Source organism: Gouania willdenowi, chromosome 12, assembly GCF_900634775.1.
Source record: "Gouania willdenowi chromosome 12, fGouWil2.1, whole genome shotgun sequence".
Classification (NCBI taxonomy): domain Eukaryota; kingdom Metazoa; phylum Chordata; class Actinopteri; order Blenniiformes; family Gobiesocidae; genus Gouania; species Gouania willdenowi.
In genome coordinates this window covers 15864829-15890120 of record NC_041055.1, presented here as the reverse complement: position 1 = coordinate 15890120, position 25292 = coordinate 15864829, and the positions used below count along the sequence as shown (strand labels likewise).

Genomic DNA, 25292 nt, shown 5'->3' with positions numbered 1-25292 from the left:
GCCTGTGCTTGTTTGAGGCATCATTCAAGTGTATGTGAGCAAACCATAACTCATTAGTGATGATGTCACAATGCAGATGTAAAAACTCACATAATAAAACCCATCTTCATCAATGTCTCCAAACACTGCAAGGATATCACCGGCACAGAACGTCAGTTCAGCCTATCAGGCGCAGAGATGCAGAGAGACATCAAATCAGAAGAGAAACGGGTTTAATGTGGAAAATAGTTGTTCAATGCAGTGACACTTCAGTTTATTTCTAAACACAAGCATCGTGGAGGTGGCCATGTGTTTGAAAACATCTCGTGGTGACGATACCTCCACATCAACGTTCGGTGAACTCTCTCTGGGGTCGTAGTCGTACAGAGCTACCATCCTCCTGGAGGCCTGGTCCCTGCGGAGCCCTCGTTTGTTCTGCTCTGGAAACAAAAGACCCAAACGGATTTCCTCACACACTTTCTTTGGAAACTGGTACCTGCAGTGAGTGTGCTTTGGTACCTAGTCTGTCGATGGGGGTGCTGAGAGGCAAAAAGCCCTGTTTGATGAGCTGGTCCATGGTCTCCTCATCATCTGCTCGGATCTCTGACACCATGTTACAGGGGAGCAGCCCCCGCCTGCCTCGCACCTCTCCTCTATAAAACCCATCTGTGTCTTTATCACCATATACCTGGCAGAGAAATGAGAGGAAAAACACTAATTTTAGCACCCTCACTACAGTGTTTACATCATAAGTATTCAAGTATTTGGGTATGAACTCCCACCCTGATGATCTGCCCCTCTTTAAAGGGCAGCTCCTCGTCAGCGGCGTCAGGGTTGGGGGACATGGACAAAGGGTCGTAGTCAAAGAGGGCCACAAAGATCCGAAATGACTCCTCAGCCTCCGACTCGTCGTAGTAGGTGGGAGAGCGGCGATCCCGGTCCCTGTAACCTTCTTCAACACAAACAAAAAAGCCCCAAATAAATAAACTCCCCCATCTCACATTATTTCACTTCTTCCAATTTATATACATAAACCAAGTTCACAGGTGAATTATTCATCATTTTATTGTTGATTTTATGTTTTTATGACCAATTTTAAAACCATTTAAAGTTTTATGTTGCACTTTTTAAATCATGTAAAGCACATAGAACTGCCTATAAATTAGCCTTGCCTTGCCTAATCTTCATAAAACCATTGTTGGTTTATTTCCTGTCATTGTGGTATACGTAACGGATCAATGAATGGTGTAGATTTTTATAATTTTCTTAAAAAACAATGCATAAAATAAAATAAAAAAATATACTTTGTAAATTAAATGAGCATTTAAAGTGCCGAGAAGTGCATAAAGTATCATGAATTGCCAACTTTTCTATTGGCAGACATTCACATTCTAACAACTTCATCCAGCCTGTGCTTGTTTACAGTGGTGTCTCAATCAACTAATGGGATTTTAGCCGTCTCATATATAAAAAATAAATAGTCTTTTAGAAACTGCAGCTCCTCCAAAACTCTGCAGCACGGATCATCATACGGACCCCTACCACTCACCACATCACCCGTTTACCAACTTCAAAATACACCTCATTACAGTCAAAACACTTCATATCCTGGCCCCATCATACATATCTGACCTCCTCCACATCGCTACTCCTGCCTGCACACTCCGCTCCTCCTCCACTCTCCAGCTCTCTGTCCCACCGGCCATAAGCTCCTCCCCAGCTCTGGAAGTCTCTCCCACCTGACCTCTGTACCATAGACTCCCTGCCACTCTTCAAATCCAAACTCAAAACTCACCTGTTCAGACAGACCTACACCACCTGGTCGTGCACCCACCATCTCAATGCTGTACTCTGTTTTATTCTGTTGCTCCTGTTCTTATTGTTTTTATGACTCCACTGTACAGTGTAAAATGTATTATTATATTATTATTATTTACAATTGTATAATTTTATTCTAAGTACAAAACATCAAGGTAGAACACATTTACCAAATACGCACATCAAAATGTAATATTTAAAAGCTAAACTGAACTTTAAAGCCAGCTTTATATCATATGTGTTTACTTTTCTTTGCATTTAAAGAGTAACTAAACCCCAAACCTACTTTTTTCTGTTGAATACATATGTATTTGGGTATTAAGTAGTGCTGTTTATTAATCCTAGTTCCACTCTTCACATTTTAGTAAAAGTATTTTAATTTTGCGTATTTAATTGGAAAATGTCAGAGTTACTATTACAATTGAATTTTGCTACTGGCTGAAATGGATTCCTTGGATTGCCTTGCATCATCAACTTTTACTGTTGGCCCCACCCCTTCTATAAAAGCTGATAGGAAGGAGGAGGTTTTCCTCCAATCACAGCCCTCACTGAGGAAGTCCACTGTGTTCCGTGTGAAAAAGCTGCTGGAGCGGTGATGTTTTTAAGTCTGTGCTTCTATAAAGAGCAGATTCTGTGCTAATCAGAGGGTTCATCAATCTATGTGTGTATTTACAGACACATCTATGCTATGAGTGTATTCCCGTCTGTCTCTGTGTGTGCGCGGACGTGCATGTACAATGTCTTATCGCTATGTGCGTGAGGTGGTGGGAGAGCAGAACTATTTGCCCCTGAGTAGTGTCTGTAAGGCTGTGTGTGAGCTTCACATCTTGATTGTTTGTGCCTGTGGTTTTAGTGACACAGCTCAGCTGTGTGAAGTCGCTATGAGTGTGTGTGTACAGACGCATCATTGTGTGTATTACCGTCTGTTTCTGCGCACACCGCTCTTGGCTGACTGAGTGGGCGTGTCTTACTGCTACAGCAGTAATGCCCATAATTATGGCATTTTTTAAATTTCCCTCCTCTTGGCAAACCAGCAGAAAGCAGGGGTTTAGTTACTCTTTAAAGACAAACATGGGCAATAAAGTCGTACGACGACATATATATCACTATATGTACAACACTAATGCACGTTCTGTCAGTAACTCTAACTTCTAGCTACTGTGACATTAATTCCAGCTTTACCAAACTACCGAATAAATTAACTCTTTTTTGCATTTTAAGATAATTGAATTATTTTTTTAAAAAAAGGAAATACATCTCTTGATTAAAATGTACTTTTAAACACTTAAACGCTCTCTCACACACATTCATACACAACTTAAATTATAGGAACCATGGTGCAATATGTAGACAGTATGTGATTCATGGGGATGGCCCAACATCAGCAATGAACAGGACTGTGACATGCATGCGAGCCCAAAAAAAAGGGATGTAAATAGAAAATAGAACACAAGTTAATAAAAATAGAATATAAATGCAAAGAAATCAACCACAGAAAGGTAGAGAAATGTTTGCTTCACTGCTAAACTTAACAGTGAAGGCTGGTGAAGCCTTAAATGTCATTGTATATCCAAGTAATGTTGTGTTGTGTATTTATGAAGGGAATATCTAAGTTTGCATTTCAAAGTGAAAAGTAAAAAACAGGAAGAGGAAACAATGTAGTCATTCTTGAATGTCTACAACTGTTTTCTCTTCACATCATGCACAACAAGTCCCATTCTGCACCTACAGGGTGTGGCCAACAAAAAAAGGGGGCTTGAGCAGGCATCTGGAGCTCAGTGCAGTCTGTGAGTCAATCATTTATCTCCTGCAGCCGGAGCTAAGCTTCATTCGGGACCCTCGGGGTTTCTTGCGAGTGCGTCCACCAGATCAGTGCAGTGCAGTCATGCTGTTCATTTGGAAGCATTTTACCTGTGATTCCAATAAAACAAAACAAAACAAACAGGCACTTGCACGTGTCCAGTGCTCCTTCTTTGCCATACTGCCAGGTGCTGGTGGCCTTTGAGTTGCCATGCTCAGGTGTTTTTTTGTTTAAAAAGAAAAAGTGGGGGGTAAAAACAGGACTGCTGGAACATACCATGGGGTGACCTGCTGCCGCCCATGTGCCTGCGGGACGACCACTTCCTGTGGCGAGCTATTCTGCCACAGTAAACATCTTCGGTGTTTGCCTCACTGTTATTCTCAGAGGTTACCTCTATGGAAAATACCAGTTAGAGGGTGGTGGGGTTACAAGAACAGGCCCATCTTTTTAATCAGATTCTGACACGATAGGATGCATTCCAATATAACAATAGAAAATGAAACTTAATAAAAGGTAACATTTTACTTGAAGTTTTCCACATAAGGCTGACATTAAAGATCCAGTATTATGCTATTTTTCACACATCTCCATTTGTTCTAAGAACCCCAACAATATAGTATTTGAGGTTTATTTTCCCAAACTTGTCTATTTTCCAGAGTTTCAACCCTCTGAAAAGTCACTTTCATGACACTTCTAAAAACAGGCTGTTTTGGAGCCTTCATGCATATGTATGAGTGGGGGTGCCTGTAGATGCAGACTTCATGCCTCGCTCTTACAAAGGTTGATAATGGTGATTTTATTTTGCTATCCACACACTCTTGTTATTGTTTTCAGCCAAAAAAACCTGCACATTACAGTTAAACACATGCCTATTAAAGTGGCTATTGTGATTGTGAGTCCGAAAAACGGTGTGTTTATCACAACAGCAGCGGAGTATGTCAGCTGTTTCAAACACTCACCAGAGCTGCTAAGTCACTTTCTTGTCACCCTCACCTCTTCTGACCACAGGAACAGTCAATTTAAGATGATTGTTCACTGTTTTCTTCAACCGCTGCGTCGCATTGGGTCACAAACACGTCAGATCATGTCAAAGGCGATAAAATGGCTAATAAAAATGGTACTGATTGTGAGCACTGACACTGTGCTTCGGATTATTTATATACTGGATTATCTATATACTGACAGTAAATATACTATTTGTGGATGAAGGGACTAGTGGTTAAGGGAACAGGCTTGTAATTGTAGGCTCACTGGTTCTAATCTCCCTGGTACATTACTATGGGATGTCAATCAGTCCCTTATTTCCCCCTAACTGCTCCCTGGGCGCTACACCTTGACTGCCCACTGTTAAATGCAGAGAACAAATTTTATGTGTGTAGCTTTATATAAATATATGAGAATAAAGTATAATGTATATTCCATATTAAGTCACAGTGTTTGTTTTATCTGTGAGGTAGTTTGAGAGGAAGGAGCTCACATTTTCATAGGGTAGGAGGAGCCAGGATTGTCAGAAGGAGGAGTTTCCACCTTATGATGTATTAATGGGGGAAAAATCTCACTTTTTAACAAGGGAGGGAGGAGACAACTTTTTCAACGTTTACCCTCTGAATGAGGCTAAAGGAATGTATATCACTATAGCAAAACCATTATAAAGTGATTTTTTTTCACAATATTTCCACTTTAAGCTGTCATTATCTGTCATTAGCATGAACAAGGTGTGATGAAAGCTGTCATTAAGTGTCGTTCTGTAAATTATGCCACCTTTAGCTAAATTATGACACCTTTGGAGCTATGTTGACATTTTTAAGTTAGGTAGAGGGATCTAGTGGGGTTGGGTATGGTTAGGGTTAAGGTTAGGGGTTAGGGTAACGAATAACACGTAATGACAGCGTAATGTCAGCCTTATGTATAAAACATTAAGTAAAGTGTTACCCAATAAAATTATAAAATTATCTACCAGCCTTTCGAGCTTTTTTTTTTTTTAACAAAAAAACGCCAGGAGAGGTGTTAATGCAGTTATAACTCAGTTTATTTTTATTCCAAAATGCTGTCAGTGCCTACGGAAGCTTATTGCATTCACTTGAATTAAAAAAAAGTTTCTGTTTTTATGAGAAAAGTTTCATTTTTTTAGAGTCAAGTTTCTGTTTTTATGAGTAAAATAAATGCTGTTTTTACGAGTAAAATAAATGCTGTTTTTATGAGTAAAGTTTCTATTTTCATGACAGCCTCCTACTTCAGTTAGTGAACGGACACGTGCTTTATTTGTTTACTGGATTGGGTTAGGATTATAATCTCAGTATGGAGGTAAACTCAGTACATGACACTGATATGCTCCATGGTTACAAAATGATGCATCTGAAATGCATTCAAGCTGGATATGTAAAACAGGATTCATTTTACTCGTGAAAACAGAAACTTTACTCATAAAAACAGGATTTATTTTACTTGTGAAAACAGAAACTTTACTCATAAAAACAGGATTTATTTTACTCGTGAAAACAGAAACTTTACTCATAAAAACAGGATTTATTTTACTCGTGAAAACAGAAACTTTACTCATAAAAACAGGATTTATTTTACTTGTGAAAACAGAAACTTTACTCATAAAAACAGGATTTATTTTACTCATAAAAACAGAAACTTTACTCGTAAAAACAGGATTTATTTTATTCATGAAAACAGAAACTTTACTCGTGAAAACAGAAACTTTACTCATAAAAACAGGATTTATTTTACTCATAAGAACAGAAACTTTACTCATAAAAACAGAAACTTTAATCATAAAAACCGGATTTATTTTACGCATAAAAACAGAAACTTTACTCATAAAAACTGGATTCAAATAACTCATAAAAACAGACACTTTACTCATAAAAACAGAAACTTTACTCATAAAAACAGAAACTTTAATCATAAAAACCGGATTTATTTTACGCATAAAAACAGAAACTTTACTCATAAAAAAAGGATTTATTTTACTAAACTTTGCTCTTAAAATACAAAACTTTTCTCATAATAAAAGAAACTCTTTTTATATTCAAGTGAATGCAATAAGCTTCCGTAAGTGCCTTTATTATTCATATGTAATTTTTGTAACTATCCAAAGGTAGCTGCTTTAGAAAAGTGCAATTACAAGAATGCAACCCACATAAGAAAATCCACACTGGTGGACTGGGTCACTGTGTAAATGAAGCTGATTAATGAGAACTGTCAGCTAATAAAAGGCTTGAGCATGGTTTAAAGACAAAGAGATGAGCAGGAAATACAAATAAGCTAATGAAGCTTTTACAAACAAACACTACATAACTATGGCACTGAAGCATAAAGAATAACCCAACCATTTCCACTCTTCATCTATCTAACCGTGCACACATTACTGACCAATGGAGGGGACCATCAAAGGTCTCCGGTGAGGCTGTCCGTGTGGGGCTCGATTGCCTGCGTTGCGGTCACGGCGCACTCCACCAGGAGCGTTTGTCTATAATAGATGCAAGCAGAAAGCATTCACAAATAATAAGCATTTACAAGTTGCTCAGAATGATTCAAAAGGTTCTTGTGAAACATCAGAAAGCCATTAGAAAATACACACACACACACAACAGAAATCATGCAGAACAAAAACAGGCACTGAAACATAGACGAAAGGACACACATTCAAACACACAAGCCTACCAGGTAAGTCAAACATCTAACAATTATGTGAACACTCCAGAAGAAAAACACACGTAGGCTCAAGATGCTGGTGGACACACTATGCTACACAACTCAGTGCAATGCCTCTCTTTGTAAAAGTGTTCAGCCCATGAATCCTTGTGTAAAAGTCAGGCTGTGACGCTAAAATGTTCAAACACAACCTCTGCAAACCACTCTGTGCTCCTCCCTGCAGCTGATAACCTATTATCTAATATGAATATTTACTGATCCAGGTCAAGTAAAGCAAACTGAGAAGATGCTCAACAGGCAGAACAGGCTCTACATTTTACACCCAGCTCCCATCCACTAAAATACCATCACCATGGAGAAACACAAATAAATAAGTGGAGAAAGTCCCATCTTCACCAATGGCTTTCAAGAAGAACAAGATTCATGGAAGGTCCTTTCAATCACAATGTTTTCTTTTAAAGCTATTGCATTTGTGCTTTTTGGCAAAATAAGGAGAAGTTTTGATCAATTCTTTTCTTAAAAACTCCATTTAGATTAATACTTGTAAAAGTGGAGAAAATAATAAACTGACAGTATAACAAAATAGTAAGAAATAGGCAAACAGCCAAATATAAAAGTATTTATTTATAATTTAAAAAAAAAAAAATAATACTAAATTGGTTTCATTCAAACAAAATAACATTCATTTTTTTCTTCTTCAAAATAATCTGAAAATGAAAATGAAATGAAAATGTACTCATATTGGCCCTCATTTGTCAACCTTGCGGGAAAAAGGGTGCAAATCTGAGCGCACATTTGGTCGTACGACAGGCTCAATGTGTGATTCATGAAACGTTCGTATCTGACCAATCCCAGTACAAATGATCGGGTGTTGATAAATGTGGCGGCTGAATTCGATAGTCATTAACATGTTACGCCCTTAAATCTTCCTGGTTCGGAGGCCCCGCCCACTGAGGTCAAACAAACACTGGCAAGAAAAGAAAAGAAATCCTCACATCTGAGGTGGAGAAAAACAAAGATGTGCTTTTTGACAGTGTCAAAACTGGATTTAAAGGCACGGTTTTGCAGTATTCCTGTGTTTGCAGCGTTTCGCTGCTTGCTGCACGTTTGTCCTTGTCGGCCATCTTATAGAGGCGCATAGAAAAGCAGGAGACGTCTGCCCCCCTGTGAGCACTGCGTAGTGCATACTACTTCACAGTAGAGATCCTGGATAGACACACAAAAATATGACGCTTATATTGGCCTTAGTTATCTGCACGCTTTATGCAGTAAAATAACACATTAAAAGAAATGAACAAATCCCTTAAAAAGCCTCAGTGGAGGATGGGCTGCCACTGGTTCCGTTTTGGATCGTCAGACTGCGTTGGTAATCAGACATCGCTCCATTCACTAATGCAAAGTTGGACTAAACAGGTTAAAATAATGTCACACACTTCCTCTGTGGTACACAGCAGCGTTGGTGCTGGTCCAACACAGAACTGAAGCAGCGCTTCTGCATCCGTGTGCATGTTGTGCACTGTTGAACCTATGCGCTCCTGCCCGGTAGCACGGTTTATAAGTAAGTTTATTGAAGGAAAACTAAAAAAGTGCAGGCATCCGTATTAACGTGGGCTTTTTTTAAATTTGTTTTGTTTCATTAATCTGTCCTAAATGTGTATCTGCTTATGCTTAAACTACAACTTAGGCTTGTTTAATACTTTATTTCCAGACTCAGTCAGATTTGGCTGTGTTGCACCACAAATCCACACACTCAGATTGGCGTGCACGAGCTCTGACGTGAGATCTGATCGTAGCGTACGGTTACGTAAGAATTGATGAATACCAAAGCTTGCATAAATATGGTCAAACGCACATCGTACGCTTTCAATGCACAAACGGTTGATAAATGAGGGCCAATTTGAGGATGCTGAGGTTTTATGTGTACTTTTATAAAATCATCTCTCCACTAAAAAACTGTGGACTGGTAACTGGTCAGGGATGTACCTCACTTTAAGCCCTGTTAAAGGTGGGATTGACTCCAGCGTTCCCAAACAGGATAAGTAGACTTAGAAGACGGATGGAAGAAAACTATGCGTACCTAAAATACATCCGTCCTGGAGCAACGTATTGATTGAGCACATCAGCAGAGCTCTCTCTCTCTCTCTGTTTCTACTGATAAAGTCTTCAACCCCACAATTTTTTGATTTCCAATTTATGAGCTTTGACAACTTTCATCGCTCCTTGTAAATTGGATTCAAACTCAGCACACACGCTTACAACACATGCTACATGTAAGTCAAGGCAGCAGTCTCAGTAGAATCTGTGCCTGTGCAGCTCACTACAAAGGTCTGAGAGTTGGGAGGATGACTCTTGGGGTTTAGAATAAGTGCAAACAACTGCACCTTGGCTGTGTTGTGCGAGTTGCGCCGGCGTCCCTCTTCCAGCTGCATCTCAGAGTACAGCTCCTCCTCATCCTCTTCCATGATGTCAGACAGGTCAGAGCCCCGGCTGCTCTCGCTGTGATAATCTTCATTGTGACTACAGTGAGGCTTTTGGTGGTCACACACACAAACACACAGACGGAGTTGTTTAAGTCCACAAACGTACATACATCTATACGTGCATGCACACATCGAACAAAAGGTGCAAAACTCGCACACACAGGAACACGCACTAACACAAGGGCGGAGGAGTGTTAGCATGCAACCAGTCAGACACACGTGCACGCACACACACACACACACAGACACACACACGTGGAAGTTTACCACTGAAGAAAGAACCAGAACTTGAGTCTAGTAGAAGACTTTACTTCATCTCTTACCGGCCTCCCCAACTCAGAACCTCGGAGGAACTCGTCAACTGAGGGTCCTCGCCGACGACCACGTGGAAACCCATCTTCATCTTCTTCTTCTTCATCGGAGTGATGCTGGTGAAATGTGTGAGCTTGATCTCCATATCTGCCTGGCCTCCTGTCCCCCTGGTACCGGCCAAAGAATTAAGTGAGTAACATTGATAAGAACATTCAGTAGTGTTATTAATCCCTCGTTTGTTCTTACAATAAGTCATCGGCTGTGTTCAAAATTGCATACTAACATACTACTCATACAAAGTCTGATCTCAAAATGAGTATTTGGTGCATTCCCATGAGATAGCATGGAAAGAGTATGTGAAAAATACCCAGATGTACACTATACTGGGACATTTTTGAAGTATGTACAGTGGGCACACTAGTCCTACTTAACCGCCCCATGATGAGTTTTTTAACACTTTTGTAAACAAGGCTCTTGTTTCAAAGTAAATCAGAAGTTTAGTCAGTAGCACGCTGGCAAAAATCTCCAAAATGTCAGCATGAAATGTGTTTCCGTGAATTTCATGGATCAAATGTCCACATGTTGATATTCTACTTGGTCACTTTCTCACTTAAAATGTTTTCAGAACTTTCAAAGGTGGAGAATCAAGAGATATTAAGCGTCAATGTGCTTCCACTTTTTGTCATTGTTGGTTCGAAATGCATTTTGAGAAACTTGGAAGTATACTTCAGTGGTAGCGATCCATCCTAATCATACTAATAGTACATAGTAAACAGTATGTACTCATTAAGTGTGAACTGTGTAGTACGATTTCGAACAGAGTCCATTGTCTTGTTGTTATTTCTAAAAAGGGGTCTGCAACATTTAATGGTACAGCCAATGATCTCTTCCATACCTTTCCACTTTCTGCTGCCACTCTCTGAGCTGCTTCTCTAGCGATGGCTTTGGCCACAGTGTCGGGGATTAGTGTGCCTCTGGGCTGGGGGAGGATCCTCTGTGGGGAGGGAGAACGCAGATTCACGGGAGGAGGGGCTTCCAAGGTGTGGCCTTGCATGGGCACTGGAGGCTGGGGGGAAGGAACATGAGTGAGATTCCAACCCGGCTGTGCAGGCAGACCTGCTCCCCCGTGGTGGGCTGTGTGCTCGTTGGCATCCAGGTCTCTGGCACTTACTGGTCTCTGAGGTAAAGGGTGGGGCTGGGAATGGGGCAGCAGAGGCAGTTGGTGCTGTGGCCTGGGACCTCGGTGGGGCAGGCGGGGTTGAAGATGCATTGGCTGGGGATGTTGAGGGTGTTGGGGTCGTAGCTGGGGCTGCGGGGGCCCGACCAGGTGAGGGAGCTGGGGCTGGGCTTGGGGGTGCGGTGGGTGCTGTGGGAGGGGTTGTCCGTGAGGTGGTGGAGCGGGAATCTGTGGTGTGGGGTGTGGCGGAGGGTGAGGGGATTGGAGGTGGGGTGGAGGGAGGGGTTGAGGTGGGGGGCCAGCAGGCGGATGCATTGGTGGAGCCAGGGCCAGGGGAGGCAGAGGCACCAGAAGGTTGTTTGGAATGACAGCGACTTGGGAGTCCAGAGATTCTCCCTGCACTGACAGCGTCCTCACGATGACTTCCCTCGCCTCCAGGCATTGAATCCTCGTCAGTTCTACAGTGACGTAGTCTGCCATTGGGAACAACACCTCAGCTATCTGAAAGTGAAAATATAGGATTACTTGTTTATAGAAAAATAAGACACAGTTTCAATCCAGTAACTGCACGACAAACGCCAAACCTCACAGCTCACGTCAGATGACTGATACACCAGTTGTGACCAGACTGTATTTGTCCACATTATTACCTCACAGCAGGCCAGTCATACTCATTTTAGTCCAGGGGCCAAATACAGAGCAGTTTGGTCTCAAGTGGGTGACCAAAATTTGTGTAATTTAAGGGGTTTTTGTGAGACTGTTCGTTAGAAAGTTATTTCCACAGTTTGTGATTAAAAATGACTGCAGTCGTGTGATGAAAGCACAGGAAAACTGTGAGCCCTGACAAATATTGTAGAATTGCATTGATTTACTATATTTGGAGGCTTAAAAGGGCCAGCTTTGGCCCCTGTGGCTTGAGTTTGACACATGTGCCTTATAGTAATGGGAACCTAATGGGAAATGTTGTCAAGTAGTGAATGAATTACCAAATTAAATGAAGTACAACTACAAATAATATTACTACAAGCCATAGAATGACAAATGCAGATTAAAACGTTTGTGCTTAAATACCCACACCCTAGTAATGCATTGTAATGAAGTGTCAATGCATAGTAAACCATCCAACTTACCAACCTCATTCTAAAATGATTATGCCTATGCTAATAGTGACATACAGTATTTTTGATCAACTAAAATATTTAAAGATCAACAGAAATGGCCCAAATAACAGCAACTTTAGAGTTAATACTGCACACTCACAGTTTATTCATCTTGATCAATATAAAATGGCTAAAACATCATCTAATCTGACAACATGCTCACAAAATCCATTAAAAACAGCTGAGAGTTCATGTCATTAAGATTAAAGGTGGACAAAGTACTCACTTTTATCACTTAAGTGAATGTGTAAATACTCCTCATCAAAAACTACTACTACTCCAATACAAGTAAAAGTAGGTCAGTCTGAAGAAAAAGTGCTGAAGTATTTGAATAACAATTACTTAAATATTGAAAGTGATTAAAAGTCCCCAATATAATTTTCATCATCATAATTGGAATGAAGAAAATGCTGATGCACAATGTGTTACATGTTTTATATAGTACTGTAGTACAAATGAATAACACTACCATAGTGCTAGGTTTGTGTTTAATGAACCCACATCAAACAAACATAACCGAACAAAGAGCTGTTCAATAGACTCAAAAATACATAAATGAAAGTAGAAGTTGAAGTTTAAGAACTCTGCTCTATCATCAATGCAACTGTTTCATTTGCCAAAAAAAACACAAATCGAACCAACACCTGTATAATTATTAAATTTAGAAAAAAACGTATTTCTGTTACGTGTAGTAATGTAATCTAACAGACACTTAAACACTAATAAAATTCAAAGTTCATGAAATCACTGTTTTCATGACGAAAAAAACTTTTTGTTTCAAAGACCTTAAACTGCAGGCCTTGGCTTTGTTCCCTGGAGCGGACCGTCGCGGATGTCGCTAGCGCAGTGGGCTGGGCCCACTCCCTCCTTAGCTCACTTGGGGGACCGCGTGGGCCGGTGTGTGGTGTGTGCCGGGGGTCGGATGGGGGAGCGCGATGGGGCTTTGCCCATGCAGGGGCCTCCCCTGGAGTCGTGCTGGGTGGGTGTGTGGGTGTGGTTCTTGCGCTGGCAGATCCGCATCGGGAGTGGTTGGTCTGTTGGCTAAGGTGCACCAGGCCCCGTGGGCGCTGTGCCCCGGGGGTGGGTCTTTGGGCGGAGTGTCTTGGGGCGGGCATTGGGCTGGCGTGCGGCGGGGGTCACCCCCTGGACTGCTGGGGAGTGTGGCTGGTGCCCAGCTGTGCCTGTGAGGTGGGGATGCCGCCGTGCTCCGTGGGGCCGACATGGTTCAGGGGGTGCCGCGGGGTGGGTCTCCGGCAGTGATGCTCGGCACATCCCTGGAGTCCGCTGTGCCACGTGCCCATCTGTGCCACCTACCCTCTCCGGTGGCCCGCCATCTGGACGGGCCGGGATCACACCAGTTGCTGGGGGCTCTCTTTGCGGGGTCTCTCCGGTTGGTGTCGGCCTGGCGGGGCCTGGGGGTGCCTCTTCCCTTTGGGTGTGGCTTGGTGCTTGTCTTGTCTCCTGGTTGCCTTGGGGGCTGTCCTCGGTGTGTGCGGGCCCGGGGTGGCCTGCCTCGCCGGTGTGGGGGGTGGGCGCACTGGAGGATGTTGACTTTGGCAATAACTAAGGCCCAAAAAAAAACTGAAGGCCTATAATACATAGAATACAGTCAAGGATGCTTACGTGGTGTTTGTTCGTCCTTCTAAGGGTCAAGCTCTACAACACTACGTGACCTGCCTTTCCCTGATTTGCTCTTGCACTGAGGAGCATTAAAGGTATCAACATCAGAACTGAAGCAATGACAAAACCTAAGCTGACAGGAGAGAAAACAAGGATATTAGAAGAAATGTAGTGGAGTAAAAATTGAAATGAGGTGGCGTGAAAGTAAGAAGAATCCTCTCAAAATTCTACTTAAGTACGGCACTAAAGTAAATTTACTTGGTTACTGTCCACCAGGGTTAAGGTCAATTATAATTGTAATTGCATACTTGATAATTAATTACAATTATGGCATACTTTTAATTGTAATTTTAAAAATCTGTTGCTTTCGTAATCATAATTAAAATGTAATTGAGTTTAGATAATTGACTTTGTAATTGTCATAGAAATTCTATAAAAATTGTCAAATATATTCTAAAACAAAACTGAGGAACCATGGCAAAGCAAATGTATTTGTGTAGCGCATTTCACACACAAGGCAACTCAATGTGCTTTACATGATCAAAAAGTGCAACAAAAAACATTCAACAGCTTCAAATCAATAAGAACATTAAAGTTGGAAAAACCATGTTATAGTTCTACACATACTGTATGTCGTCAACAGTTCTGAAAATATATTACATTACAAATTAAGCTTTCCCATATTTTTGAAATCCAGAAGTGTACTGAAACTAAAAAGGCTCAGACGCCCACACCAAAAATATTAAAACCTATATTTTCAGATTTTAGATGAGAGATGTTAGATTTTAGTGTATTTTACAGCTGATTTAGGACCCGTTATTATAAGGGATGCTAACTAAAAGCTAACACAAAAGGAAGGTTAACTTTTATTAGATCATTTATTTCAGGCTCAGTAATTGTGATTGATTGTATAGTAAATTAATTGTAATTGACTTTCTGAGGATAAAAAATAAATGTAATTGAATTGTAATTGGAAAAAATGCTGATCGCTGCTGATTGCTGCAATCATAATTGAATTGTAATTGTATATGGGTAATTTGAAAATGTAATGGTTTCTGAAAAATGTAATTGACCCAGTCCCTGCTGTCCACCACTACTAATATAAATCAGCAGTAGAATTTCAGTTTACATGGCAGTCACCAGAGGGAGTGAGAGACATTCAGAGTGCAGATAAATGCTTGCACCTAATGTTGGCCAAAGGTAGGGGGCACTGCTGTGTGCACTGAAGACACACACACACACACTGGCATGTGCACACACTCAACCAGAATCCCATCTGTAACTTGTGTCCTTATGTTGCCTGGTGGTTAAGGACGCTGGCCTTTCAATCAGAGGGTTCCCAGTTCAAGCCTCACCTGGGCCATCACTGTGGCCGAACAGCTCCCCAGGCGCTGCAAAATGGCTGCCAACTGTTCCCCAGGGATGGTTAGTGAATTTCTCAATAAAGAGATCAATAAAGGATAATCTTCTATCTTCGTAAACTGAATAATTCCTAGGGTGCTTTATTGTATCTGTGAATTGATTGTAATCCTGACGTGTGACTTCTCTTCAAACTGCTGCTTGACAAAGGATGATGCAGGTCCTATAATGAGCATCCTCACTGTGTGCACCTGGCTCTATTGAACTGCAAATCTAAAAAAATAAAAAAAATCTATCTCACCCTCTGCCCTTTGGTGCACACTGCATAGCCGATGACATTTGCTCCATTGGATGTGCCAGTGGGGGAAAGAATAGGAGGCTTCCAGCGGACCTGAAGCACACCTGGAGCCTGTCCACAGAGAACCTGGACGTCATGGGGAGGCAGCGGAGGGCCTGGGGAGCAGAAACAGCAGGTGTAAGGGGAAAAATGTTATAATTAACTATTCAAATGTCATGTGCATACAAACAGGAGGGAGATGTGAAGCATTCACCCGATGCAGGAGTGGAGGCATACATAACCATGCACAGTTATGCCCAGAATGGAGATACTTCATATTTTCATGGATTTGCATTTATTTATTTTTAATCTTCTGAAATATTTAATTTCCTTGTTAGTAATAAAAACATGCATACCTTTGTTGGTGGCAGATTACTGTCAGGTGTGCACAGTGTCATTCTGATATATGATGAATTATTATGGCTCTAAGCAGTCATTTCCTATCCTTGGTTACTTGCTAATGAAATTTGAAGCAAATTAAATCAACTCTGCTTTTCTCTGCCGGACAATTTCAATAATACACCCACTTCTGGTCAATGTCTATAGCATAAGCTCAACCTAATCCTGAGAACAAAGAAACAAGCTCAGAAGAGAGCAAGAAAATATTGACTTTGAATAGAAAGAAATCGGATTCTCTTAGAAGCAATAACCTTTAATCCAGAAAGATGGAGTGCAGCTACAGTAACTCTGGCTTCTACACCTCTGCATCACTAAACAAGCCCAACTTTACTTGAGGAAAGACTCAGCTGCAGTTGTGGGGCCCTTCTTTATATAGTACAAGCACCTTCAGGCACGGCTATAAGCTGAGGAAATGACTCATCAGAGTAATAACAGATCATACATATCTTAATGATGCTTAGGCATATTTTAGTTACTGATGAGCTATGTACAGCAAACTGGGCAAAATAGCAATAGATCACAGTTTCTATAAAACAAAAATGTGACTGAATTTGAAGGAACATCTTTAGTTTTTCTCTTTAAATTCTTTCAATCACAGAAACCTTCACTAAATGCTGTTTTGCCCTCATTCTCACTTTGACAATTGTTCATTCATATTTTGAATCTCTGCCAGTTTTCATTCAGTAGCAAAGAATCATTAAGTTTAAAACATATGAAATGATCAGGCCCAGCTCTGGTGTTTCATTCTGACCTGATCTGCAAAAGGGAGTTGGACCTAGACAAAGTATATAAACAAGGACATAGTGAGGTAAGGCTGTAACACACTCATCTACAACAGGAACTAAACACATGGTGTCACAATTAATAGAATAAATAAATAAATAATCAGAGTGTAGGCTGACCTGCAGCCTGAGTGCAGAACTCCACACCGGCCTCCTTCCTCTCCCGCTGCTCCAGAGGCAGTTGCCATGGCACCTGATGCGGCTTTGCCATCACCATCACTTTGTACACCGTTAGCGGTTTTAGGTTGAAAAATCTCAGTCTATACCTTCCTGGCTTTAGCACGGCGTGCTCTGTCCCGTCTACGAACACAGTGTGACCATAGTTACTGTTGCTGGGCAACCAGGAGAGCTCGGCAGTATCACGCTGGATGTCATCTACCCTCAGACCGCACGGTGCCACAACCACGTTGGCTCCAACTAACAAGGTGCAGCGCAATTCGTCCGACAACCCTCGGTCGGTGACGCTCTGCACTGACACGCGATGAACGCAGCCGTCCAGGTCCAGCTTCTCCAGCAAACACTTGGTGCGGCCGCTGTAAGGTAAACTAGCACGAAGCTCTCCGTCTACTAAGACGTTGTAGCCAGAGATGTTGCCCCATCCCAAAGGCACTACCGGAGGCTCCCAGGCCACGATGACGCTCCGAGCCAGTTGCTTGATCAAGGTGATATTTCGAGGATAAGGCACAACGTCTTCTGCAAGATCCTCAGGATCTACAGGCCCACCCGTCCCATTGCTACAGGGAACCAAGGCGTTAACTGAGCCCAGAAGGCCATCCTGGGAGGCACCTCGATCCCCTGAAGTCAAGGCCAGGAGTTTATGGTCTAGCGGGCCCAGGTCCTCCCCTCCCTCTCCGGCCTGAATGGCTAGTTTTTCCTTGTCTTGGACAAACTCTACGAAGTTGGAGGGAACAAGTCCTCTTTGGCCATCAAGCAGCTCCCCTGTGAATGAGAATGAATGCAATGCATAAAAACTGCTATTAAGGAACTTGTGATATTCCTCTAGAATAAGCAGATTTGGCATATCACCGGGCGCAAGGTATACTGTTCCTGGTCAAGGGTCAGGACTACCCAGACATGTAAACATGGATGAGTGCAACACAGACGTTGAATACCTTGAGTGTTGTAAAATCAATGTTTTAAAATAATTCTGTAAGAAACGGGGATAGTGTTACCGGGAAGAGAAAGAAAGAACTCGTGGCCCTTGCTTGGGCACTGTCATTGCAAAAAGCTCTGATAGTTTTAACAAAACAGCAGGAACGGGAGGCTGTCAACCTTGATTATAAATCTCTGCATGAAATCGATGTTGACAGTTGTCAGATGACAATTCCAGAACCCTTAGAGCTGAGAGAAGGTTGGGAGAATGAGTCGACGGCAGCAAATAAATGTTCCCCCCTGCATTTAACATTGATATAAATACTTATCTGATTCGCAAGGACGAGCAAAACTTACTGAAAAGACTTGCTAACAACAACAAAGAAGGTGACTTAATTTGTCCGTCAACATGACATGTACAGGTTATATATATCGAGCTCCAACATTATTTTATTTACATGCAACTATGGCATAAATACATATATAGAATAGAGTGGTATTATAATTGTTATTTTGTAGGCCTATTTATATGTAGGGCCTATATACTAATATTTTAGGCCTAATAGAATAATACAATAAAAACACACACATATATAATGGGTGTTGTCGCATATACAACGCAAGGTTCCTTTATTGCACTCGTGAATAGGGCAACATTCTTCCAGCCACTTATTAAGCCCACGTGTACCGTTGGGGCAATCACGCACTGAACAGTGGGAACCTGGCATATTGCCTTAAAATGACCTTACGCAATGTAAATACTGTAAATAGTAGGTTGTTCCACTATATATTATGCCTTTTATCGGGCTTTGTTAACAACATGGGTAGTCGTGAACTCTAACGCGGAACATATCGACCCGTACTGACTTTGCTTATTCCTTTAGAGTTTGTTATAACCAGTCATACAGTATACTGATAAAAAGAAAAGTTGTCAAGCACCAATCTATCATCAAAGCACATCATTCCATCTACCACCTGCAAAAAGTAAAAGATCTTAAATTAAGGCAATATATGTGTAACCATTTCACCACAGCTCACTCCAATAGAACACACTTTGATCACCCTAACCCCGCCCATATTTGCTTAATCTTTTAAACTTGTTTTAAAACAGATAAACCAAATTTTCCGGTTCTGTTGGCGAATAATTCTGCCTATTTTAAGTAAAACCAAAAGAGTAACCTTTAAATTAACACTGTGGTGCCAATGAAAATAATGTAAAAAAAAAAAATACATTAGTCACAATTCTTTTTCCCAGTTTTAAAGAAATAGTACTCTTGTGAGCCATTATTGTTTTGAAAAACATCCTTAATCATGCATTCCCTTGCAGGCATGAACTAAGTCCTAACTGAGATGATGAAGTAAAACCCCAAAGTTCATCATCAAACTCTAAGCCAAAGCTAAAATCTTCCTCTTAAGTGCAATGGAATCTGACGGCCTACAGCTAATAAGTCACTACAGATGAGTAATAGAGACTCTATGACAGGGTGTGACTAAAGCAGCGTTGCTTGTGAATAGGACTTGAGTTGCCTCTGATGAGAAAGTCATCACAATTCCAAAAGGATTAAATGAAGTAATACTTCAATTACTTTAAAAGTCATTAGAAAGTGAACAAACTTTTTGTCCCTGAGCGTTGCTCACGGGACGGGTAAAGCCACTGGACATTTGATGAACACAGACAGGAGGCCTAATGACTAATGCTGATGACTGCATCAGCACTTTTGTTCCATTGCATTCACTTTGATTGTCCTGGATCGTCATGACGTGCCTATGCAAAAACAAGTCAACAATATACCATGAAGTAAGATGAAGTGAGAGGCGAGCACTGAAAAAATGCACCATAGACAAATCCTGCACATCGGTCCCAGGAAGAGCCTTACAACATTAAGCTAAATGTGGGGCTGGACAGTATGACCAAAAATGTTTATCACGGTGTTCACAGCATTTTCTACTGGTTGAGAGAGGAATTACTGCAGTAGATTGACTTAGATGGTCTATTTTAATGTTAGGATGAGTGAATATTGTGGAATCATTCCACACTAATAGTAATACAATTTTGCAACAGCAGCCCAATGGCTCTTTGCCGCACTAGCTTAGCATTAGCATTAGCTTGATTTCTAGCTTTAAATGCTGCATACTCAGTGGTGTGGTGGTTTCTTGTGATGAATAATGTAGCGTTTACTTATTTACGAGTTATAGGAATTACAAATTGCAATCCTTTGCTCTCTTTATTTGTGTATTACTGCCAAACTGCCGACATGCTAAGCTAACTGTGCCTTCGTGTCCGTGAGTGTTGTTCTCCTGTAGCAGAGGCATGCGCACGCAGGCACATGCTCACATGTAGCTTCAGAGCTTTCAATTGTGTCTTTATTACCCATTTACACGTATGATTTACACCGCAACTAACACCAGAGCGCTACTGTTTACCTTCATATTTAGAAGTGCAACGTTTAAAAGGGTCCGGTCTGAAACGCGGTGCAGCGTAGCATTCCCAAAGTTGTGTAATCAAATACACCGGTATACAGTATTAAAAATTCATATCATGACGAAAATATATACCGGTATTTGGTATGGACCGGTATACCGCCCAACCCTAGCTAAATGTGTTGCTTTTAATTACAACTCTATTGTATGTTAAGTTGAGGCTTTGTTTATTCAGACGAGGTTTTTCAGGAAATTTTTATCTCCCGACATGTTTTGAGTGTCAACTGCCAGTCTTCTTCAGAGGAGACTGTCTATTGTAATCTACTGTAATGTGCACTCCACAATGATGTTCAATTTAGTTTCAAGATAGAAGTTGGAATGCACACAGAACGATAGAATAAAAACCTTCTCTCGACTTTTGACATCTGCTGCTCACACTGGGTTCTAAAGGCTGCTGCAGGCACAGCAACTGCCATGAATTTAAACACAAACTTTATGGTTTGTGTTTACTATAAGACAATACCAAATTATGGTAAGCATAATTTAGAATTTATTTAAAAAAAAAAGATTTTCAATTGCTGTTCCATGTTACAACCAACATGTTTAAAGGCTCAGCAGAACTGTACCAACTTCATTCCGTGCGTTAGGGAGTGAATTTGTTAAAAGTGTCACATTTTTCAGTGATTAAACTCTTCATGAATATGCCTTAAGGTGCGCTATGTAAAAGATTTAAATTCACAATTATTTTTGTTTAAACATTTTGTTCTATTAATAGCTGTAAATGATTTTACTGTACACAGTGACTTAGGAGGGTAATTACTATATAAACTCCCTTCCATGTCAATAGGTGGCAGTAATTTACACGCTCAAATGATTGTAATCCAAGTAGCAGAAAAATCCTAATCTTAGCCCCTTCGTTTACACAACGTTTTGCTCCTTTTTCTATTTTCGTTTCCAAATGTAAACACTTCTTTTTTTACTTTTTACCTTCATAGAAGCCATCATCATCCATGTTACCATAAACATAGAGATATTTTCCCGCCACAAGGGGTAGTTCTGCTTCGGGATGCTCATTTGGTCCATCATAGGGATTATAACTTCAAAGAAGACAAATGGGAAAGTGTTTGAAGACAATAGCATAATCTCACTTGCTTTTGCTTGAATATAATTAAATAATGGTGACTAAAAAATTGTTGTATTCATAAAGATTTTTGCTCACCTGTAGCGGGCAGTGCAGAGGCGCACCTGGCCTGTGTATCGAGGTTTGGACCTGGGTGATGAGCTGGCCTCATCCTCCATCTGTAAATGAATAAATGAAAAACAATAGGAGCGGTTAACATGAAAGAAGGGAAGTAATGACCAACGACATTTGATGGTGAGCAACTTTGATATTGCTCAATGTTCCAAAGACGTAATTACGTAAATGAGTACTGATCCCACCTCTGATGGGGTAGGCTTCTGAGGGATGCTGGGGCAATCCGTGGTCACGGCACTGGGAGTGACAGACAGCAGTTTAGATGCTTTCCTGTCTCCTTTTTCAGGCATGTGCAGCACTAACTGAGAGATCAGCAGTGGCGTGTTAGCCGTACTCTCATCACCTGAGGGACAATATTTAACAGTGAATAAGAGTCGCCATCTTTACTTCAACATCAACGTGCAGCTAACTGCACAGCTATTGTTGAAACAATGGTAAAGTTAAATCCTTAATGATGGAGGTTGTTCCACCCACGCCAGCCTTTTTTCAGCAACATGACGAATGGACTTAGTTATGACAACTTGCAAATATACTGAAAAATAATTGCTGTTAACCAGGGTTGGGGTCAATTACATTTTTCTCTTACAATTATGTTTTCAATTATCTATGTTCAATTACAATTCAATAATAATTGCAGTGACCAGCATTTTTCCCAATTACAATTAAATTACAATTATTGAGCCTGAAATAAATAAATGAATAAAAGTCAACTTTCCTCTTGTGTTAGCTTTCTGTTAGCATCTCTTATGATAAAGGGTCCTAAATCAGCTGTAAAACAAACAAACATCTAATATCTAATTGATTTTCTATCTATTGGTTACCTTGTTAAGCTTTCTAATCAATGAAAATATAGGTTTTAAAATATTTGGTGTGGGCGTCTGAGCCTTTTTTTGTGTCAATTTCCCCCTAGTTTTCTTTCTTTTTTTTTCTTCTTTTTTGTTTTTTAATGGTAAAATGTGGGAAAGCTTAATATGAAACATATTTTTATAGCTGTTAACTACATGTGCGTAGCGCTGTACATAGAACTGTTACATGTTTCCCCAGTTTTGCGTTAAATTATAATTGACAATTTTTATAAAATTTTCATTCACAATTCAATTATCTGAACTAAATTACAATTTAATTATGATTACCAATTACAATTACCAATATAATTAAGCCGTAATTGTAATTAATGATCAATTACGCAATTACAATTGACCACAACCCTGCTGTAAACACAATAAAAAAGATGAACTCGTGCCTTCAGCTATGTGGGTTTTCTTTAGTGTGTAATGTTACGCCCTGCTAGAAGAGCATGGCGAGCCCTGCTCTGAGCTCAGATAGAGATATAAGGGGCTTTTCAGAACTTCAAAGGCCTTCGCTCTTTTAGAGTGTATAAATCTACATCTGTAATCTGATGGTCTCGCAGGTTGCACTGTGTGTTGTTGGAATACAAATGTGTGCAACAACATAGACGTCATACATCAAGCCTGGGACCAAGTAGGGCGTATATCGATCAGGAATAAGCACTATTGGCATTAATGGTGTCCAACTCTGCTGAGAAGTGAGAAGATTCAGCTGTCTGGGGGATTACGTCACGTTGGCTCTCATTTCATTACATCAGCTCTTTGATCGAATCGAACTTCATCAGGAGTGTCCGGCAGTAAGACATTTTCTTAGAATATTTAATCCAAGCACACAGGGAACAGCTGATCCACTGCTTTATTAACCAAGTGTGGATGTATTTGTGTTCTCTAGTCAATAAAACAATTTCCTGGCAAAAGAGCAATGCTCCAAATATTACTTGATCCAGGGTTCCCGCACTATTTTCGCGATGGTTTTTCAAAACCAATATATTTTACCAAAATTCCATCACTTAGATTTTAACCACTAAGATCTATTCAAGACATTTAGGGTGAAAAATGTGGAGGCTTTTCCAGTGTACTAGTATAAGAGAGGTCTGACAGTGTGCCATGGTTAGTAGCAAAAATCACTTATCTATCATACAGCATTGTACAATGGTGCAATTGCCTTTGACACCCATTTTGCTATATTTTTATGCATCAGCTATTGAATGTAACAATAAACAACAACTAACTAAGTGCTACCATGCTTAATTATAAGATTGCAATTTCATTTAGCAGACACACATTTATTAAAAGCGATGTACAACACAAGGTGTTGGACTTACTTAACGTCACATAGTAATAGCGAAGGTTGGATTTTATACATTAAAATAAAATAGGCTATATTTCTAAAACTTTTTCAAAACAGTTCCGTGACTTTTCAAGACTTTTCAATACATGAGTGGATTAGGTCAGGCTGTGCAATGAAAAGAACACCACATGTGGCTAATGCCAGTGGAAATATGGGCCTGTTCTGGTTCAAATACAGCATGTTAGATGCTAATGCAACTTTGTGATAACTGCTAATCATAAGTGGCAAATGTTTTCATGACAATCCAAAAATTAAAATAACTAGTACAGTGCCCATCGGAGGAATGTATTCATATTGACATTAACAGAAGTTCCACAGTGTGGATGGGAAAATGAATGGGGGATATATATATATATATAATTTCCTTTGGTGGCCAGAACATCACTAAAATTTAATTAACTGTTCCTTGACCCATTATCAACATTTCCTGAAATTTGCATCAAAATCCATTCATAACTTATCAAGTTATGGTGTACAGACAGACAGTGTCGCACTGCATTAGCTTAGCATTAGCATAGAATAGAACACTGATGATGAAGTCACTGTTGATGACATCATCAGTTTAAACTTGGAACACCAATGACATCACTGTTGATGACATCGTCAGTGTTCTAAAACAAGGTTTGACAGGAGTTCCACAGTTTGTATTGGTCATTTCAAATGGGTTATAAATTGGTTTTAAAATGACCAAATTACTCCAAGAGTACGGATGCACACACTATGTATGCGCAAGCCGTTGACAAAGTTTCAGGTCGATCAGACCATGTGTCGGGGAGATATTCGCTCCACAAACACACACACGTGCACACAGACGTTCCTTGCTTTTATAGATAGATTCTAATGTCATGTAGGGTAAGGTGGTATGAATGGTAATCGCAGTTCTAGCAGTTTGCAGACCACTGTTTTGGAGCAAGCTGTTGGATGCTCCTGTTATTGAACAATTTCACTGATTCACTGACACATTTTTCTTACTTCAGTTCAGAACCAAAAGCAGTAAATTGTGATCGTGCAAAGGACGAGGCTCATTCATTCACTGCATTTTCTTTCATTCGTTATAAGATTTTCAGTGAATAAATGAATTTGGAGCTGGGTATGGGATTAGTGTAGTGCATTTCACTACAGTGCAATCACAACATTCTTAGTGTGATATGGGAAATGTGTGATTACACCCTCTCCCTCTAGTGTAATGACTGATCTACCATCAGTTTGAATTATTTATGATGGATCAGGAAAACATTAAAACAACTTCCCGATCAGAAAAAATATATTTGGAGCTTTTCCCTCCCCCAAATAGTTCATTTGTTTTGTTCTCTTTTATTACTTTCTATGTTTATCTCTAATTAAAGGTTATTTTCAGTGTTTTGATTAAAGTTTCGGCAAACTTTAACTCTTACACTGTGCACAAATTCAATAAAGCTTCTAATTATAACAAGCTTTA

General features: G+C 40.3%; 1 protein-coding gene across 13 annotated transcripts in view; it reads right to left on the bottom strand.

The window, feature by feature from the left end:
• The window catches only part of rimbp2a (RIMS binding protein 2a), a 109793-nt gene that overhangs the window by 9975 nt on the left and 74526 nt on the right, over nucleotides 1–25292 (bottom strand). For 8 of the 13 annotated variants that reach the window (XM_028462699.1, XM_028462704.1, XM_028462701.1 and 5 more), the window contains 15 exons: nucleotides 21841–21998; nucleotides 21620–21699; nucleotides 21388–21497; nucleotides 17008–17826; nucleotides 16857–16880; nucleotides 15671–15822; nucleotides 10949–11731; nucleotides 10065–10220; nucleotides 9643–9789; nucleotides 6980–7076; nucleotides 3875–3991; nucleotides 762–931; nucleotides 499–667; nucleotides 319–419; nucleotides 91–162 (listed from right to left, as the gene is read on the bottom strand). In XM_028462699.1, the coding sequence (XP_028318500.1) occupies nucleotides 91–162; nucleotides 319–419; nucleotides 499–667; nucleotides 762–931; nucleotides 3875–3991; nucleotides 6980–7076; nucleotides 9643–9789; nucleotides 10065–10220; nucleotides 10949–11731; nucleotides 15671–15822; nucleotides 16857–16880; nucleotides 17008–17826; nucleotides 21388–21497; nucleotides 21620–21699; nucleotides 21841–21998 (3155 nt within the window). The remainder of the gene's footprint in view (nucleotides 1–90; nucleotides 163–318; nucleotides 420–498; nucleotides 668–761; nucleotides 932–3874; nucleotides 3992–6979; nucleotides 7077–9642; nucleotides 9790–10064; nucleotides 10221–10948; nucleotides 11732–15670; nucleotides 15823–16856; nucleotides 16881–17007; nucleotides 17827–21387; nucleotides 21498–21619; nucleotides 21700–21840; nucleotides 21999–25292) is intronic. The other 5 variants (XM_028462702.1, XM_028462703.1, XM_028462705.1 and 2 more) reach the window with 5 other exon arrangements.